General features: G+C 39.7%; 1 protein-coding gene across 3 annotated transcripts in view; it reads left to right on the top strand.

The window, feature by feature from the left end:
* The window catches only part of OSBPL1A (oxysterol binding protein like 1A), a 229517-nt gene that overhangs the window by 5504 nt on the left and 203790 nt on the right, over window positions 1-20223 (top strand). For 2 of the 3 annotated variants that reach the window (XM_045065459.1, XM_045065461.1), the window contains exons 2-4: window positions 12927-13049; window positions 18922-19007; window positions 19892-19966. In XM_045065459.1, the coding sequence (XP_044921394.1) occupies window positions 12929-13049; window positions 18922-19007; window positions 19892-19966 (282 nt within the window). In that variant the 5' untranslated portion in view covers window positions 12927-12928. The remainder of the gene's footprint in view (window positions 1-12926; window positions 13050-18921; window positions 19008-19891; window positions 19967-20223) is intronic. The other variant, XM_045065460.1, reaches the window with a different exon arrangement.

Below are 20223 nucleotides of genomic sequence, written 5' to 3'. Positions count from 1 at the left end.
TCTCCTCTCTCCAATAAATATTTTTAAAAAAATTAATTTTGTTATTAGGTAAAGGTGTACCACTTATATCAAAGGCATGGCCTTTAGGCCTTTCTATAGGGAGGCAGAATTGCTTTGTTCTCAGAGAAACAAATCTATGTCCATTCGTCTGTCCATCTATTTAACATTTGATTTCCTGCTATGTTCTAGGCACCTTGCTGGGTACTAGGAATACAGGAATATAGTGGGGAATATAAGGGATGTAGGACCCTTGTCTTACTCAAGTTTACAGTGTAAGGAATTGCAAAGAAATGACATGAATCCTTACAAACTGAAATGTGGCAAATACCGTGAAGGACCTAGTTGAGGTTGGGAATGGAGAGGTCAAGTCAGACCTCCTGAGAAATGTGGATAATAACTGATTTGTATATTCCAATACTTCAGAGTTCCCCTAGTTTAAAGCCTGGTTTTATTCATGAATGAGCCATCAGAGTTCAGGGCAATACCTGGAATGTGGTAGGCCGATAGTTAAGTCCCCTTGTGTGACAGTAGTGACGGGGAAGGCAGTAGTGTCCCTGGTGGTGGTAGGGAAGCTGCAGATTTGTGTGGATGTTGGACACCTTCCTAGCCCGTGCTGATGACTACCTGGATGCCTGCTGAAGGCACATGGTTTTAGATAGTGGATATTCTAAAATTCCCGTCTACATAGTCAGCCATGGATTCTTCATTATGATTCTTAAATGGATAAGTTGTCATAAAAGGTTCTTTGCCTTGGTTTGGAACAATTTATTTGCAGCATAGTTGGAAGGAACATAGAGATGATTATATTGGTCTAGTTAGTACTGCTAGCATTTTAGGAAGTTTACTCAGTTTTTAAATTATAGGTATTTTTGGAGTTGTGCAATTTTGACTGTTAGAGCTACCGAGAAATTATCTGCTATAAAATGTATTCTGTTTTCTGCTTTAATACTTATAAAATGATTTGTTCATGGAAGTAAGTTTTAAATTTATATGTGATTTTATAAACTTGTTTCCTCGGGGAGATAGAAAGTGTCAGATCCCACCCCGCCACCTCTCCTTTCTAAAGTAATAGAGGTTTATGAAAAAAAAAAAAAACAACATAGGGGAAATGCATTAGGATTTTATCTTCAAGGATATTACTTAAGTCCTAAGCTTTACAGTCAGCAAACTTCTGGAATTGACTAGGCCTTCTAATAGACTAATTAGTTTTGATGGATGTGAGGTTAAAATTGCTTTATAAATGACAGCATATCTAAGTTGCTTTAAGAATGTTTTTGAATCAGACAGGCACCTCCATTAAAACCCATGGGAGTTAGGCAGAGAACAGCAAGAGATTTACTTTCTTTTTTTCTTTTTTTAAGGTTTTATTTATTTATTTTGACAGACAGAGATCACAAGTAGGCAGAGAGGCAGGCAGAGAGAGAGGAAGGGACGCAGGCTCCCTGCCGAGCAGAGAGCCCAACGCGGGCTCCATCCCAGGATACTGGGATCATGACCTGAGCTGAAGGCAGAGGCTTTAACCTGCTGAGCCACCCAGGTGCCCCTCTTTCTTTTTCTTTTCTTCCTGTTCTGGTGAAATTTAACTGACTTTGTTCCCTTCTTAATTTTCAAATAAAACAATCTGTATTTTATTTATCTCTTATACCCCTCCCCCCCCCCCCATGCTTTCTTATAGTAAGAGTTCTTTCCAACCCTGTAAAGATACCTAAGACTCTTGTTTCTCTTCTGAGGAAATTGGTAGGTGTTGAATAGAGTTCTTCCTGGGTTACCTAGCCTCCCCCTTGGCCCCCTAGGCACCATCTGCCCTGCCAGTGGCCTCTGTGGCATGCTGCTTTCTCTCGGGCTTTTCTTTTCTTTTTTTAAACGATTTTATTTATCTGACAGAGAGAAACACAGAGAGAGAGAACACAGCAGAGGAAATGGGAGAGGGAGAAGCAGGCTTCCCACCGACCAGGGAGCCTGATGTGGGGCTGGATCCCAGGACCCTGGGATCATGACCTGAGCCCAAGGCAGACAGTTAAGAACTGAGCCATCCAGGCACTCTTGGGTTTTTCATCCACCAACTTTAGGCCCCTCTAGGAGCTTTTCAATCCCACATCCCTCCTTTCTCCTATATGTCCAGCTTTTCCTGTTTCTGGCTTTTGCCCCACAGCCTATAAACAGGGCCAGGTCTCTAATATCCTAAGACTGGAGCTATCACTAGCTCTTCAGAACAGAGTTGCTTTAAAGGAATCTGGTGCCCTCTCTCCTTAATATCCCCTGTCCACTCTCCAGTGTCCCTACATCCGTTTTTGCCCGTCATTTCCGCTGAAAGTATTCTTGAGTTCACCAGTGACCTCTGATTTGCCAAACCAGCCTGAGTTTTCAGACATTGTCCTGGTGCTTCCTTTAACATTTCACTCCCACCTTCTGACCCCTGCGAAATTCTGTCCTCTCTTGGTTTCCGTCTTCTCACCCTCTTCTCTCCCTTACTCCAACCTTAGTCCTTCTCTCTGCTAGATCATAGTCACTGGCCTCCTTCCCTTAAATGTTGGTCTTCTCCCTTTGAAGGATCTTCTTTACTCCTCTGACTTCAATCACCACGTTTGTGAGTTCTAGCCAAGAACGGTCTTAGCTGCTTCTGCTCAAGCTGCTGCCTGGCCCTCTCCCTGTTTCCCACAGAAGCCTCAGATTCCTCATGCCAGGCATGGAATCACAGCTTCACCTGGGACTGTTCTTTCCTTACACTTGTCCGTGTTGGCAGCTTGGTTCACCCTGCTGGTCTTGGTGAACTTTCACTCTTCAAGTTCCAGCTCAAAAGTCCCTTTTTCTGTGATTCCTTCTATAACTGATACAAACGAAAAGCTTTCTCCTGTACAACCACAGCCCCTTGCACACATTACTATTCTTGGCACATGCTGGTAGGATTATGGGCATGTTTGCCCTATTTCTGAAGGGCATAGATTGAGTGGGCATCCTTGTGCCTCCAGTGCCTGTAAGCAGCCCGTCTTTGCTAGGCATTAACAACTGCTGTGGTGAATATATTGCAGTGGACTGTTTAAGTGGCTTAGATTTATTTTTATCATTTTTATTTCTTTCATCATGATAGGTGTACTCTATAATCCCCATCCCCTATTTCCCCCATCCCTTTACCCCCTGCCCTCTGGTAACCATCAGGGTGTTCGCTGTAGTTAAAAGACTATTTCTTGGTTTGCCTCTCATTTTTCCCCCCTTTGTTTGCTTTGTTTTTAAAATTCCAAATATGAGTGAGAGCATATGGTGTTTGCCTTTCTTTGACTTACTTACTTTCTTTGACTTCTAATCTCTAGCTCCGTCCATGTTCTTGCGGATAGCAAGATTTCATTTTTCATAACTGAGTATTATTCCTCTTTGTGTGTGTGTGTGTGTGTGTGTATCTCCTTTATCAGTGAACACTTGGACTGCTTCCATAGTTTGGCTCTTGTTAATAATGCTGCAATAAACATAAGGATACATGTATCCCTTTGCCAGTCTTTTTGAATTTCTGGTCTAAGTACCCAGTAGTGAGATTTTACTCAGATGTCTTGTCACCCTTACTTACTGGTTTTTAATAGGAACCAGAAAGCTGATTGGAAATTGAGAAAGTAGGGGAACCCTTGACTGGCCAACTCTACTGTAAGATTCATCTGGCTCAGCCATTTGTTGGGAGCTGCTGGTGTTGTCTTGAAATATGTTACCTTTCAGAGACTGTAACCACCTTAGTCTTCTCTCAGGGGCTGGAGCCTAGCTTGTCAGCATTAGGAATACTTAGGGAAGAGTGTTGAAGGTCATGGTGTTCACTGTGCCTTGGCTACTTTTTGAAACAATCCTTCAATTGTCTTCCATCCTCCAGTCTGCAGAATATTTCTTTTAGCCTTCCTAGAGGATTTAATTAACCACTCCCCTATTGATGGATTTGGACTTGTTAATACCCTTTTAACTGTTGTAAATCATGCAATCCTTGTGAACATGCTTACAAAATAATCTTCTATAAGTATTTTTATAAGATAAATTCCTAGAAGTAGAGTTTCCCTGGGAGAGTAAATGGCATATGTGTATTTTTTTATTTTATAAATTATAAAATATGCATAAGATAATTACCATCTTAGAAATGTCTATGTAGGGCGCCTGGGTGGCTCAGTGGGTTAAGCCGCTGCCTTCGGCTCAGGTCATGATCTCAGGGTCCTGGGATCGAGTCCCGCATCGGGCTCTCTGCTGAGCGGAGAGCCTGCTTTCCTCTCTCTCTCTGCCTGTCTGTCTACTTGTGCTCTCTCTCTGTCAAATAAATAAATAAAATCTTAAAAAAAAAAAAAAAAGAAATGTCTACGTATACCTCAGTGGTATTAAATACATTAATAGTGTGTCCTACCGTCACCACCATCCAGCTTTAAAATTTTTCTTATAAAATTGAAATTCTATACCCAATAAATAACTCCCCATTCTCCTCTCCCCGAAGTCCCTGGCAACCACCATTCCACTTTCTTTCTCTGATTTTGACTACAGTGCTCTAAGTACCCCATAGAAATGGAATCATACAGTATTTGTCTCTCTGTGACTAGCTTATTTCACTTAGCATAATGTCCTCATAGTTAATCTATGTCTTAGCATATTGCAGAAATTTCTCCCTTTTTAAACACTGAAAAGTATATACCATATTTTGCTTTACCATTCATCTGCCAGTGGACACTTGTGTTGCTTTCATGTTTTAGCTTTTGTGAATAATGCAGCCATGAACATAGCTATACAAATACTTCAAGACCTCACTTTTAGTTCTTTCAGGTATATATCCAGAAGTGGAATTGCCAGATCATACGGTAATTCTATTTTTAATTTTTTGAGAAATCCCTAATATTTTTTACACAGTGGCAGTACCATTTTACATTCCTACCAACCGTGCATAGGATTCTAATTTTTTCACATCCTTGACAATACTTGCTTTCTGCTTTTTTTTCCATAGTAGCCTTCTTAATGGGTGTGAGGTGATACCCATTGTAGTTTTAATTTGCATTTTCCTAATGATCAGTGAAGTGGACCGTCTTTTTGTGTCTTTATTGGTCATTTGCATATTTTCTTTTTTTTAAAGATTTTATTAGAGAGAGGCAGACTTCTGCTGAGTGGTGAGTCCAATCAGGACTTGAGCTGAAGGCAGGTGCTTAACCCCAAGCTGAACCGTTTGGGGGCCCCAGCCATTTGCATATTTTCTTTGGAGAAATATCTAAACTTCGTGTTTTTGTCGTTGCTATTGTTGTTGTTGTTTTTTAAAGATTTTATTTATTTGACAGAGGGAGATCACAGGTAGGCAGAGAGAGAGAGAGGGGGAAGTAGGCTCCCTGCTGAGCAGAGAGCCGGATGCGGGGCTTGATTCCAGGACCCTGAGATCATGACCCAAGCCTAAGGCAGAGGCCCAACCCCCTGAGCCACCCAGGCGCCCCTGTTGTTGTTTTAACTGGGATTTGTTTTTAAAGATTTTAATTTGAGAGAGAGAGAGCGAGAGAGAGAGCGCGCGCGCACTCGCATGGAAGCATGAGTGAGGGGAGGGGCAGAGGGAGAAGCAGATGCTCTGCTGAGCAGGGAGCCCGTCGTGGGGCTGTATTTTAGGACCCCCAGAACCCCAGGATCATGACCTGAGCAGAAAGCAAATGCTTAACCAACTGAGCCAGCCAGGTGCCCCTTGAATTGGGTTTTGAGTTCTAGACGTTCTCTGTATATTTTGGATTTAATCCCTTATCAGTTACATGATTTGCAAGTATTTTCTCCCATCCAAGTACTAACCAGGCCGGACCCTGCTTAGCTTCCGAGATCAGATGAGATCAGGCGCGTTCAGGGTGGTATGGCCATAGACTGCAAATATTCTCTAATTTTGTACTTGTCTTCTAACTCTGATAGTGTCTTTTGATGCACAGAATTTTAAAATTTTCATGATGTCCACTTTGTCTATTTTTTTCTTTTGTTACCCATGCCCTTGTTCTATCCAAGAAATCATTGCCAAATCCAGTGTCCTGAGGTTTTTGCCCTGTGTTTTCCAGAGTTTTGTATTAAGTCTTACATTTAGATCTTTGATCTAGTTTGAGTTAGTTTTTGAATACTATGTTGGGTAAAGGTTCAGCTTTATTCTTTTCCATGTGGATTTTCAGTTTCCCCAGCACCATTTGTTGATGACTGTCCTTTACTCATTGAATTATCTTGACACTCTTATAAAAATTCATTTGAGGGGCGCCTGGGTGGCTCAGTGCTTTAAAGCCTCTGCTTTCAGCTCAGGTCATGATCCCAGAGTCCTGGGATCTAGCCCCACATCTCGCTTTCTGCTCAGCAGGGAGCCTACTTCCTCCTCTCTCTCCGCCTACTCTGTCAAATAAATAAAAATCCTTTAAAAAAATTAAAAAATTCATTTGAGCATATATACAAGGATTTATTTCTGACTTCCCTGTTCTATTCCATTGTTTTGTATGTCTTCATGCCTGTACCACAATGTTTGATTATGGTAGCTTTGTAATAAGTTTGAAATTGGCAAGTATGAATCCTCCAACATTGTTCTCCTTTTTCAAGATTGTTTTGGCTATTTAGAGTCCCCTGAAATTTTACAGTTTTAGGATGGGTTTTTCTGTTTCTACAAAAAACATTATTGGGATTTCGATAGGCATTGAAAGAATGTCTAGATTTCTTTCCATAGGACTGACATTTTAATAATGTTGAGTCTTCTAATCTGTGAATATAGGATGTGTTTCCATTTATTTGTCTTTCATTTCTCAATATTTTGTAATTTTTATTGTATAAGTATTTCATCTTTTTGGTTAATTCTTTTTGATAGTATTATAAATTGAATTATTTTTGTAATTCCCTTTTCAGATGATTTATTACTAGTGTATAGGAATGCAACTGATTTTTATGTTGATCTTGTATCCTAACACTTTCCTAAACTGGTTATTTCTAAGAGCTTTTTTGGGTTGAATCTTAATGGTTTTTTGTAAATATCCTCAACAAACCAATAATTTTACTGCTTTTTTCCCAGTTTGGATGCTTTTTATTTCTTATCTAAATTATCTGCTAGAATGCCCAATATTATGTTGACTAAAACTGGTGAAAGTGGTCATCCTCTCCTTGTTCCTAATCTTCGAGGAAAAGCTTTCCCTCTTTCATCTTTGAGTATGATGTTTTCTGTGGGTTTTTTACAGATGGCTTTTATTACATTAAAATAGTTTCCTTTTATTTGTAGCTCTTTGGATTTTTTTTTAATCATGCAAGGTGTTGAATTTTGTTAAATATGTTATTTGCATCACTTGAGAGGATTATGTATTTTTTTTTTATTCTGTTAATGTAGTGTATTGCATTGATCAATTTTCATATGTTGAACTATTCTTGCATTTCAGGAATAAATCCCACTGGGTCATGGTATATATTCCTTTAATACACTGCTGAATTTAGTTTTGCTAGTATTTCATTGAGAATTTTTCCATCAGTGTTCATAAGGGATATCAGTCTGTTTTTCTTTTATCTTTGTCTGTCTTTGGTATTAGTGTGATGGTGCCTCATGGATGAGTTACAAAGTATTCTTTCCTCTTTGAATTTTTTAGAAAAAATTGAGAAGGATTAGTATCATTCTCCAGTAAAGCAGTCAAGTTCAGGAAGATTTTCTGTGGAAGATTTTGATTTTTTTTTTTTTTTAAGATTTTAATTTTATTTATTTGAGAGAGTGAGTGCAAGTGAGAGCACAAGCAGGGGGAGTGGCAGAGGGAGGGAGAGAGAGAGAGAGAGGCACCTCCTGGGGCAGGGGGACACAACATGGGGCTAGATCCCAGGACCCTGAGATCATGACCTGAGCTGAAGGCTGACCGTTAACCAACTGAGCCACCCAGGCACTGCTTGATCTCTTTACTAGTTGTGTATCTAGTTTACTAGTTGTGTATCAGAGTTCCCATTTCTTCATGATTTAGTCTTGGTAGGTTTTGTGTTTGTAGGAATATGTCCGTTTCATCTAGGTTATCTGATTTGTTGGTGCACAATTGTTCACCATACTCTTAAAATGCTTTCTGTTTTTTAGGGTTGGTAATAATGTCCTTATTATTTCTGATTCTGGTAATCTGATTCTTCTCTTTTTTCCTTAGTCCAGCTAAATGTTTGTCAGTTTTATTGATCATTTGGAAGAACCAATGTCTGGTTTCATTGAATTTTTTTCTGTTTTTCTATTCTCTATTTTGTTGCTTTCTGCTCTTATCTTTAGTATTTTTTTCTAGCTTTAGGTTTTGGTTTTTTTTCTAATGTCTTAATTTGCGAAGTTAGTTGGTTGTTTTGAAGCCTTTCTTGTTTTTCAATGTAAGCATTCTTAGCTGTACATTTCCCCTCTTAACATTGCTTTTGCTTTGTCTGATAAGTGTTTTGAGTTTTCATTTTTATTTATCGCTAATGTCTTCCAGTTTCCTTTGTGATTTGTTTTTTGATCTGTTGGTTATTTAAAAGTATGTTTCATTTCCACCATGTTGCAAATTTTCCCCTTTTCCTTCAGTAATTCCTATCATCATCCCTACTGAGACTTAATCTGTGGCCTAACATGTGGTCGGTCCTGGAAAGATACTTGAGAGAAATGTATATGCTCTTGTCAGGTAGTGTTCTGTAAATGTTTGCTAGATTTGGTTTATTGTGTTAACTCCTCTGTTTCCTTCTGTCTAGTGTGGTCCTATCCATTATTATGAGTGGGGTATTGAAGTTTCCAACTATTACTATTAGCATTTCTTAAATTGTTTTTGTTTCTTAAATTTTGCTCTGTCATTGGGTTGTAAGGGCCTATTTAGCCAGAGTGGCCACACCTCGGTGAACAGCCATTTTGTTTATGCAGTAAAACTTAAATTGACCCTGCCCCCCCCCCCAACCCCCCGGAGCTTATTTAAAAGCAAGTCCGGGAAACCAGTCCCAGGTAACAAAGCCCAAATACAAGAGTGGGTCAGGTCAGGTAGAGATAACAGGACAAATGCAGGAATGAGTCAGGTCAGGTGGAGACGTCCAATCAGTAAAGCGTTTATACTGTCTCCCTAACTACCAAGGAGTGTGGGCCCTGCCTTTTGGGCACCAATTCTCACCAAGGTGATAGGCTAGTTCAAAAGTCTACTATTAGGTAAATTGTAATTCAGTTGGTCACTTATGTGTCACCTAGCATGACTGTGCAGCTTTCTCTGTGTGTTACAATCTCATTCGCCACCTGTGTTTGGCCAGGCCCAACCATATGGCCTTTGCTCTATAAAAGTTAGTCTGTGCGGCAGGGAGGGGTCACCCTCTCTGTAAGGGGTGGCCCTGATCAGTCTGTTTGACGATCAGTTTGATTCTTGATGCTTGGTGAGAAATAAAGCTTTGCTTCATCTTAGCTTTATATCAGTCTCGCTCCTCTGACCAGTGGGCCCATTATTGGGAGACCTAACAGGGTGTTTGTAATTACTTCCTTCTTTCGGTATTAAATCTTTTATTAATATATAATGTCTGTCTTTGTCTCTTGGAATTTCCTGTGATTTTGAGTTTATTGTGTCTGACATTAATCACTTCTGTTTTGATTAGTGTTCGCAAGAAGTAGCTCTATCGTTTAACATTCAGTCCGTTTCTCTCTTTGAATCTAAAGTACATCTCCTATAGATAGCATGTAGTTGGATCATGTGTTTTTATCCATTCTGCCAATCTCTGTCTTTTGGCTGGAGAGTTTAATACATTTACATTTAAAATAATTACTGATAAGGAGGGACTTCTGTCATTTTGCTATTTTCTATATGCCTTATAGCTTTTTTTTTTTTTTTGGTCCCTCATTTACTGCATTATTGTTCTCTTTTATGTTTAGCGGTTTTTTTGTACTGAAATATTTATTTCCTTTTTTGTGTATTTATAGCTATTTGGGGGGAATTACCCAGGGATTACACTTAACACCCTGAAGTTTTAGCACTAATTTGAATTTATATTAGCGTCACTTAAATAATACACACAAAATTCTTGCTCCTTTATGCTCTGTTCTAACCCTTTTTGGTTACTGAGGTCACAAAACTATATCTTTATATGCTGTATACCCGAAATATAAACTAATAATTCTTTTAAATTGCTAGTCTCTTAAATGACATAGAAAACAAGATTTGGAGTTATAAACTAAAGTTATAATAATACTAGCTTTTAAACCAGTATTTTTTTTAAGTGTATTGCTCTTAAATCAGGTAGAAAACAAAAATTACAGCTATAAACCATTATTATAATAATAGTAGGTGTAATTGCACATGTATTTGCCTTTATCAAGTTGTTTATCTATATAGCCTTGAGTTATTGTCTAGTGTGCCTTTATTTTACCTTGCAGGAGTCTCTTGAGCATTTCTTAAAAGGCAGGTCTAGTGGTAATAAACTCTCTAAGCTTTTTTTTTTTTTTTTTTTTCTGGGAATGTCTTAATTTCTCTCTCACTTTTGAAAGGCAGTTTGCCAGATGTAGCGTTCTTGGCTGAACATTTTCTTTTCATGGTTTAAATGTATTTGCCCACTGCAGTCCTCCAAAATTTCCAATGAGAAATCTGCTGATGATCCTACCCTGCATCTGATGACTCAGCTTCTCTCTTCTGTCAAGATTTTCTCTCTTGAAAATTAGATTATATAGCGTGTCTCTTTGAGTTCACCTTACTTGGAGTTCATTGACCTTCTCAGATGTCTTTTATCAAAGTTAGCAAGTATTCAGCTATTAGTTCTCCAAATACTTTATCCCTTGTTCTACCTCTTCTAGGACTTCCATGATGCATGTTGATTGTGTTTTGGTGTCCTACAATTCACTTACGCTTTGTTTAGATTTTGGTCTCTTTCTGTTCTCAGACTCAATAATTTCCATTGCCCTATCTTTCAGGTTCACTGAGTCTTCTGCTTGTTCAAATCTGCCTTTGAATCCCTCAAGTGAATTTTTCGTTTGTTGTACTTTTCAGCTCAAGAATTTCTTTGTTTCCTTTGGGTTTCTAAATTTTTTATTCATATTTTCATCTTGTTTATAAATTTTTATTTTCTCCATATTTTTCTTTAGATCTTTGAATTCTTTTTGATATCCTTGTCTAGTATATTTGCCATCAGATCTTCAGAGACAGTTTCTATTGATTTGTTTTCCCCTTTGAATGGGCTCTGCTCCTGTTTCTTGGTATACCGTGTAACTTTTTTCATTGTTGAAAACTGGACATCTGAATTTAATAATGTAGTAACTCTAGATAGCAAATTCCCCTTCTCCAAGGTTTTCTAATTTGTTGTTGTGTTTTGGATTATTGTGGGGTGTCTCTGTGCTGAGGGTTAGCCTGAGTTTTAAACTTAAGGTCTTCTCAGATCTTTGCTGAGCCTTTGGTGGTCATGAGCAGTTATGTTCTAGTTTTCCCCATATGTGCAGTTGTTTTTGAATGTCCTAGTCAATATTTTTTTAAAGATTTTATTTATAGAGAGAGAGCGAGAGTAAACACATGAGAAGGGGGAAGGGGCTGGGTGGAGGGAGGGAGGAAGAAGCAGATGCCCTGCTGAGCAAGGAACCTGAAGTGGGGCTTGATCCCAGGATGCTGGGAGCATGACCTGAGCAGGAGGCAGATCTGCAACTGACTGAGCCACCTAGGCATCCCTGAATGTCCTTGTCCTCAGCGTCTGGCTTTTAAAGGGAAGAAATAGAAAAATGAAGGGAGAAAACAAAGAGTGCTGGCCCTTTAAATCCTCTGGAAGTTCCACCCACTGGAGGGGCTTGCCACAAGCAGTGAGAGATGCTGCATCAGCAATGGCTACTTGCCTCTTTGTGTCTCTGTGATCAGAAGCAGCAATAATCAGAGCCCAGCTCTCCAGTGTTTGGTGTATAGGGGTCTTTTTGTTCACTCTGACTCCTGCAACCTGCTCCAAGAACACATGTACCACAGGAGATGGGTAGCTGCTGCCTTGATAAGGGCTGAAAATGACATAAATTAACCACAATTTATCTTCCAAGCTTTCCTTGATGGTTGTAAGCCTTTAGTAGATCCCAGGGTTCCAGAATAGTTGCATTGGGCAGATTCTGCCAGTGCAATTATTGTCTGGGTGGGGAAACGGAGTCCTGGTGTTTCGTACTCTGCCATCTTAGCAGAATCGTCCACAGGTGTATGTGTATTTTGAAATTTACTTGATATTGACCAATTAGAACCCCCCTGTGACATATATGCATTTATATTCATATTAGCACTTTGCTAGAATGCACATTTTCTATCCATGACAGCATTGGGCATGTTTAATCTTCTTTTTTTAATTGAGGTATTATTGACTTGCAGTGTTACATTACTTTCAAGTATATAAGCTTTTATTTTTGCTAATCTTGTAGGCAAAAAAAAAATTGATTTATTTGCATTTATTTTTAGAAAGCAATTACATTCAGTGAATTGCTGTTCATAATGTCTTGACAAATGCTTTAATTTGGGTTGTAGTCTTCTACATTTGGTTTGAGGCTTGGTAAAATATGAGAGAGAAAACAAAGGAATGGTAAGTATGGTCATTCCTAGATATTTATAAATTAATTTTTTCTATCCAGGATATTTTGCACAGGTTTTGAATGTGTTAATTTATACTTCAGCCTTAGGATGTTTTTATAGTAATGGCCACATTTTAATTTTATGTCTAGTTTTTTGTTGTAATAACTATTTGCAAAATATATGTCTATAATACAATGTTTTAGCAGCTCATGAGGTCATTTGGAGTTGAGGAAACTGAGGATTTGAGAGATTAAGAAACTTAACTGAATGTCTAGTGCATTTTTTTCAATAGTAGAAAGGGCAAAGGAATCTCAGGGTCAACTTCTGGCCCTGCAACTGATTCCTTTAGTCAGTTCTTGTGTTTGACTTATTAGCTACAAAATAAACATGATTTTTTTCCCTTTTTCTATTACCAGATAGTATCCAAATGCACATTATGCTATTAGATAATAGCAATATTTTTCAATCTAGAAATGAACAGTGAAGCAGAACAACATCTTCTCCATCATGCCAGAAATGGCAACGTTGAAGAAGTCAGACAGTTATTAGAAACCATGGAGAGAAATGAAGTAATTGCTGACATTAATTGCAAAGGTAAGCTTTGAGTGAACTTTTTAGCTTTTTCTTGTGAGTATTCATGACTCTTGTCATTTCTTTTAAGCACTGTTTTAATATTGCTAGAAATAAATTCTCATCCCATATTCTAGAAAGAACCTTCATAAGAGTGTGTAAAAGTTCTCTCATAGTCGTCCCTAAGTCAGAGAAATCGAGATCTAGTCTTAAGGTTTAGGATTCATGACAATTTTATTAATTATAAGTTGCATGCTACAATAGGGTATTATAGTTAAAGCAGCAGGTCTGAGTGTTTACTATACGCCCAGAGTCCTGTGCAGTACGTTGTAGGTGGTGTTAGTAGAATCCTTGCCCTCACTAAGACTAGTGTAGTATATTAACCGATCAGACCAGTCTGTCCTACACAGTATGTATCAGAATATGGAACCCCAGGGTGTCATGAGATCCCATTGGAGAGGTATGAAACTGGAACTAGAAGGATTAACTTCTTAGAGGAAATGTTTCAAAGGCAATCTTTAAGAAGTATATAAAAAGTATAATTTATAAGGACTGGGGGCGGCTTCATTGGTCTACTGGTCTACTTTGTCCTCCTATAAGGACTAACAGGTGAAAATAGAAGAAGTGTTCAAGGGAGAAGATCTAGCATATGCCAAGGTCCTGAGGTGAGAGGCAGTCTAGGTGGCAAGGGCCTGCGGGGTAAGGGATAAAGTTAGATAAGCAACACCCAAATCTTAATGCATCTTGTGTAGCAAGGTTGTAAATATTGCACTCAGGTGTGCAGAGAAATAGAATTTATTTTCTAAAATGACTGGTATTTCACAAGCACCTTCTCATTCTTGGAATATGGAAGAGTTAATATTAGTCTTTGAGTACCTCAAGCTCAATTGCTTTTTGATAAATGGTCTTCCAGAGCCTCTCAACTCTTCTTGCCCCATCTCCCCTAAGGTGACGTTTAAATATAAAGATGAGAGTGCCTGGGTGGCTCAGTGGGTTAAGCCTCTGCCGTCGGCTTGGGTCATGATCTCGGAGTCCTGGGATCAAGTCTCACATCAGGCTCTCTGCTCAGCAGAAAGCCTGCTTCCCCCACCCCCTTCTCTCTCTGCTTGCCTCTCTGCCTACTTGTGATCTTTCTCTGTCAAATAAATAAATACAATCTTAAAAAAAAAAAATGTAAAGATGAGCCTTGTTTTGTGTCTATAGCCTTTGGTTCCTCAGTGACCCTTTTGTTCCTAATGCTCCTTAAGCTTTGTAGTTGAACTTGGGGACAAAGTCAAATTCATGTCTCTGTTTGTCATATAAGTGGTGGTCCCTGGCTTTCACTTTGTGGCTGCCTTGTAGGTGGGTGCTAGGATAGGTGGCTGTTAGGGGATCTTTTCCTGCCATCCCAGATGCTACTTGCTTGTTCTTAGTGTTCTCTTAATTTATCTCCCTCTCCGGGCTCATGAGCAGGAATGCCATGTCTCTGCATTTGTGTCTTTCGCCCAGTCTTCTGTCCCAGATGCATATTTTATTCTGCTGTATCACATTCTTCTCCTGTCCTAGGGGCACAAACTTTCTGGCTTCACCCATAGTGGGGAACAATTACTATCTTTGCAACAGGGAGGAAACTATGTTCTGAGTTTTCCAGAACATATGAGTTGGTTTTTGGTATGCTAAAGGAATTCTAAAAATCCTTCTGGTCCTTCAACAAAGACCAGTTCTTAATCTTTATCTGGGATGCTATTTTGAAAGCTAAAAACACTCTTGGCATTTGAAAGTCCTAATAACACTTTATTACCTACCTTTCGCACCCTCACCTATGGTTATTTCAGGCTAATTGATGGAAAGTTGTCTATTTGGAAATGTAAAACTATGAAGCAGATGTGAATGCTTATTCAAAATTTCATTGTTACACCTGTCAGACTTTGTCTTAAGGGCAATTTAAAGGATTTATGTAGAGGAATGGCACACCAGTTCCTTGAAGGGAGTGAGTAGGGAGGGGTGGGATGGGGCGTGAGTAGTGTTTCCCCATGGGGATCACCTGTGCTAGGCATTTCTAGGATTTCTTTTCTATCTGATTTGTTTTTCCAAACCCTGAGAAATTGAGAAAATGATGTACTATAGTTCTTCAAGAATTAAAGCTTAACAGTCAACAGAGATGTTATTGGTTGGGAGGAATTACCGATGCCAAGTTGAAAGTGAGAGAAGGTAGTCCTGACCTGCAGTTGAAGGTTAAGGCCAGTATTTCTAGGATAGGGGTACAAAACTTTTTAGATATCCATGGTAAGTAGTAAAGAGTATAGAAGATGAAGTATTTTAATGTAGGATTTTGGAAATTCTGATTTCTTGGTCCAGAATCTTCCCTATAAACACTTTATGTGAGGAGACCAGTTCAGAAGCTGTTACTTAACTTAACTGTAACTTAAGGAGGACCGTTATGGGTTAACTGGGAGTGGAAGCAATGGGAATGGCAACAAGTAGATATAATTAACATTTTTGAGGTAGAATCAATAGGACTAATTGAATGTGAGGGGTGAAAAAAGAGAAAAGGGGCCAGAGTGTTGTTTATGTCTGATTTCAGAAACAAGGTAAATGAGGACAATCCATTGTGAAAATAGATGTGGGGGGGAAGGGTAGTTTTAGTGTGTACAGCTGACCCTTGAACAACACAGGGTAAAGGGGCATCAACCCCCTGCACAGTAAAAAATGCACACAGAACTTTGACTCCCCAAAAACTTAATTGCCAATAGCCTACTTTTGCCCAGAAGCCTCACTGATAATAGTCAATTAACATATGTTTTACGTACTGTATTCTTATAAAAAAGTAAGCTAGAGGAGAGAAAATCATAAGGAAAGTACATTTAAAGTGTTTGTCGACTAAAATCTGTATGTCAGTGGACCCACACAGTTCAGGGGTTAACAGTATATATATAAAATGACAGGTGAGCTCAGCTTTGCACTTTTTGAGCAACCAAATGGAGGTGTTTAGTAATGAGTTGGAAAGGGAAATAGGGATTTTGAAGTCAGTAGTACATTAACAGTAAAATCAGTGGAAAAGGGCCAGGAGATCTCCTTATTGGAGATACCAGTAATGAAGGAGTTGTTGGACAGTGGAGCTTGCAAAGGATCCTGAGAGAAGTGGCGAAGGAGAGAAGCAGAGAGAAATCCTATTAGGTTTCTATATCCTATAGCAAGGCTTTGGCAGCCTGGAAGGTATGTGGGTCCATGCTGTCCAGCGCTGTCCAGTGACACAGTGCTATGGCAGCTGAAAAGTGCCCCTGGGAATCAGTGACAGCGTTTGTGGATTAAAACTCGAGGCCCATTTGAATGACATGGTGGAAGATGAACCTAGGGGACTGCCATGGGGACTGGAGGGTTGACAGGAATGAAGGGGGTGGAGAGAAGAAGTGCAGGCAGAGCGGGAGGAAAGAGCGAGGAGGGCAGAGAATGGGATCAGAGAGGCTTTGGTTGCTCTTGCTTGTAAGACGGAAGAGACCGGAGTGTTTACTTCCTCCTTACTCGTAAGTGAAGAGGGAGAGGTGGATGATAAAAGAGAAGAAAGCCTGAGAAGAAGGGGGTGGAATCCAGGACACAGGAGCTGGCTTAGTCTTAGGCATCAGAAGGGAAGGGTGGAAGAATGCCTGCAGATAGTGGTGTGGTGGTAGATCTGGCACCAGGAAGCCCTGGGGATTGCACGAAAGCCTTTCTTCTCATTGTGTAGCTGAGAGACTGAGGCCCTTTGTTCAGGGGAGGTGTTTGGGTAAGAGGCTTGAGGAGAACAGGGGCAACTTGAAGTGCGTGTTGTAGAATGTAGGAGAGACACCTGAATAGGGTAGTGTAAGAAGGATTGCCAAGCAGGGTCTAGAGCCGAGCTGAAGTGGAGATCCTGAGTTAAGCTGCCATGAGTCCACAGGGTTCTGTTATTTTTCTTCCACCACTGTTCAGCAGCCTGGCTATGTTACAGAAAAATCAAGCTAGTGTGCTTATCAGGCTTTGGGGTTTTTGTAGGCTACTGCAACAGAGTTATGGAGGGGATTGGCAAAGAAGTGTGAGAAATCAAAATGCTCGACTTCTTGAAGAAAGTAAAGACGGAGGTGTTTACATACATGAGACATGGTTAAAGAATGAAGGGCTGATTCAGTTGAACAGGGCTGGAGATCTGTGTGAACAAGCTGGAAAGTGGGTAGTTTGTGAGCTCAGAAGTGATGATGACATCCAGGCTCTAGCCCTGGGACTGGGCATGGAACATCGAACAGAGGCAAAGTTTGTGGGAAAGGAGGGAAGCTGAGAAACCAAGAGGCCAGGTGACCAAATAAGTAGTAGGCACCCCAAGGACAGTGGCACAGCTTGCATGGGGAAAAAGACTGTTTCCTGGAATTACTTGGTGAGGGCGAGGCGGTGGGAGGTTGGTAGATGGTAGCAAGGTGCTTGAGGTTTAATGCAGAAATTTCAAAAGAGGTGTTGTAGTGTGAGTGGAGTCCTTGACTAGAGACCGCATTTGGTTTTTTGGGGGAAGTTCATATGGCTTCTGTTGGGTGAGGACCAGTGGGGGTGTGGGAATTATCTGGGAGGCTCCGCCTGAGGGATAAAGGAGAGTCCTTCTCATCAGGAGGAGTAGGTTTCAGTTAAGGACAGAACGTAAAAGAACATTCCATGAAAAAGACTGTGGTTCTCGAATTTATTGATTCTGAAATTACTTACAAGTTCCAGAGGGCATACATTTTAGAAGAAATAGTTGTGGGTTTTTGGGTAAGAGGCAAACAATCACAGGACACTGTTGGTGGCAGCAGCCCTTCAGGGAGCGTCAGAGGCTTGTTGCACTGAGCCTGGTGCCTGGGGTTTCTGTTGGCTCAAAATCTGAAATCCAGGAGGTGAGGGCAGCCATTAAACGTCTAGCTCCTCTGGAGGAGTGGCCCCTCGTGGGCAGCCTGCTCCTGGGCTTTGGTAGACCCTCTGGGGTGCTGGGCTTTGGAATTTGAGAGGCTGCATGCTCTTCAGCCTGCTTCGGGATTTTGATAACCTTTTGGAGCCATCTCAGCTCCAGGCTATAGTGCTCTGTTTGTTTTTCTTCTGAATTGAACTGCATAGTACTTTTTTTAAAAAAAATATTTTATTTATTTGACAGAGATCACAAATAGGCAGAGGCAGGCAGAGAGAGAGAGGAGGAAGCAGGATTCCTGCTGAGCAGAGAGCCAGATGTGGGGCTCGATCCCAGGACTCTGGGATCATGACCTGAGCCGAAGGCAGAGGCTTTAACCCACTGAGCCACCCAGGCGCCCCTGTATAGTACGTTTTTGTAGCACTCAGTTATTCTGTACCTCTCCCAGCAAGGGTCCAACATTTTGTTGCTCTCAACTTTGGTTCTTGTTATCTAGTTGGACTCTACCACTCTGGTAACCCAGATCCTCGTTACTTGATATTTTATCTGGAATCAGAACTCCATCTTCTGTCCCTGTTTGCAGAGCTAACCGCTTTCCAAATGCGGCAGAAAAGATTCCTTAATTCCCTCTTTCCGTCCACCCTCCTATCATGGCACAGGTGCTTTTCATGAAATACTGTGCTGAGAGAACCAGACCTTTGCTACATGATGGTGAGATGGTTAGAGGCTCAGAACCCTGGAGCCAGCTAGAGATCATCTACTTTGAATGGAACCATGATCTCTCCCTCCACCCTCCTAAGGATAAGGACATCGAGTTAGAAAGGTGGCATCAGAATTGGGTCTTGTGGATTCTAATTATAATATAGTAATGTTATACTTATTACATCGTTACTGTGTCCTGTCTCTTGCCTCTCATTCATCAGCAGTGCGATGCGAAGGGGAGATTGACCAGTGTATGGGAGTACCTTGGTAAAGAGAAATTTTATTATAAAATTACCTAAATAACAAAAATGCCTTATATTTTTCCATTTTTAGGAAGAAGTAAGTCTAATTTAGGTTGGACTCCTCTTCATCTGGCATGCTATTTTGGACATAGACAAGTGGTCCAGGATCTGCTAAAGGTATATTTAGAGCTTTAATTTTTAAATTAATAAAATAAATATTGCTGTTATGGAAATTATGAAAGTCTTAGAAAAGCTGACTAACCATAATGGCTTATTTAACACTAACACACTTAATTTTTCTTTGCTAAGTACATGAATTAGGTTAATCTGGTCAATTAAAATTCTATTTTTTTAATCATTTGATTTTCCTATTGACTCTTGAAAATTACAAAAGTGCATGTATGAATTAATGCGAAGATACTAGTTTTTAATGTAATAGTTGAAAAAATAACCAAACGTCCTAAATAATTAAAAAATGATGCTAGAATCTCTTAATGAGCACCACATGATTTAAGATCTTACATTTTTCAATTCCATGATAATTTTTCACATTGATATTTCAAAAATTGTGTTTTGTGTCTTAAAATTGGGCTGTATGTTTAAATAGTGGGATCTTTTTCTTTATTGAAAGCTTATTAAATTGGAGAAAATTCAGTATTTCATTCATTTTTTTCAGTGAGGGTTTTTAAAGTAGAGTGAAGGTCTATAGATTCTTGAAGGAAAATATCTTTTTACTCTTCTAATGTATCAGGTAGACTTTTACCTTTCAGAAAGCCTTACTGTTTATCTAGGAATTGAATTGAATTTTAGTAGTGACAACCAATGAATACTAACATTATTTTAATTTTGAAATATTTAATATGTTTTGGGGTGCCTGACTACTTCATTCAGTAGAGCATGCAACTCTTGATCTTGGGGTTGTAAGTTCGAGGTCCACGGAGTATTGAGATTACTTAAAAATAAATTAAAAAAAAATATTTAGTATCTTTTAAAGGAATTTTTTTTCACTTTTGTATATTTTTTGACATGTGAAAGATGTCTAAAGTTTTCACGTTTGTCAGGCTGGTGCAGAAGTGAATGTATTGAACGACATGGGAGACACTCCACTTCATCGAGCTGCCTTCACGGGACGAAAGGTGAATATATTCCATGTTCAGTGTTTGCAACTGGAATATTTGTAAGAGTAGTCTCATGTTTTTTATGAGCCTATGAATCGCAACTGGGGGACACAAGAAATACATAAACCAGCACTCTGGGTCAAAAGGCCACAAGCTCTTAGAATGAACAATGAGGTCAGGTACTTCCAGCATCCTGATAGGAGCTCCTTCAGTCCCTGCTCCTGTCCTCTAAGGATGGGGAAACTCCTGATTGTTTCTTTAAAAAAACAAAAACA

Source organism: Mustela putorius, unplaced genomic scaffold, assembly GCF_011764305.1.
Source record: "Mustela putorius furo isolate JIRA1106 unplaced genomic scaffold, ASM1176430v1.1 tig00003858_pilon_pilon_pilon, whole genome shotgun sequence".
NCBI lineage: Eukaryota > Metazoa > Chordata > Mammalia > Carnivora > Mustelidae > Mustela > Mustela putorius.
Note: the sequence above shows the minus strand (reverse complement) of the source record. Positions and strands in the feature narration are given on the sequence as shown.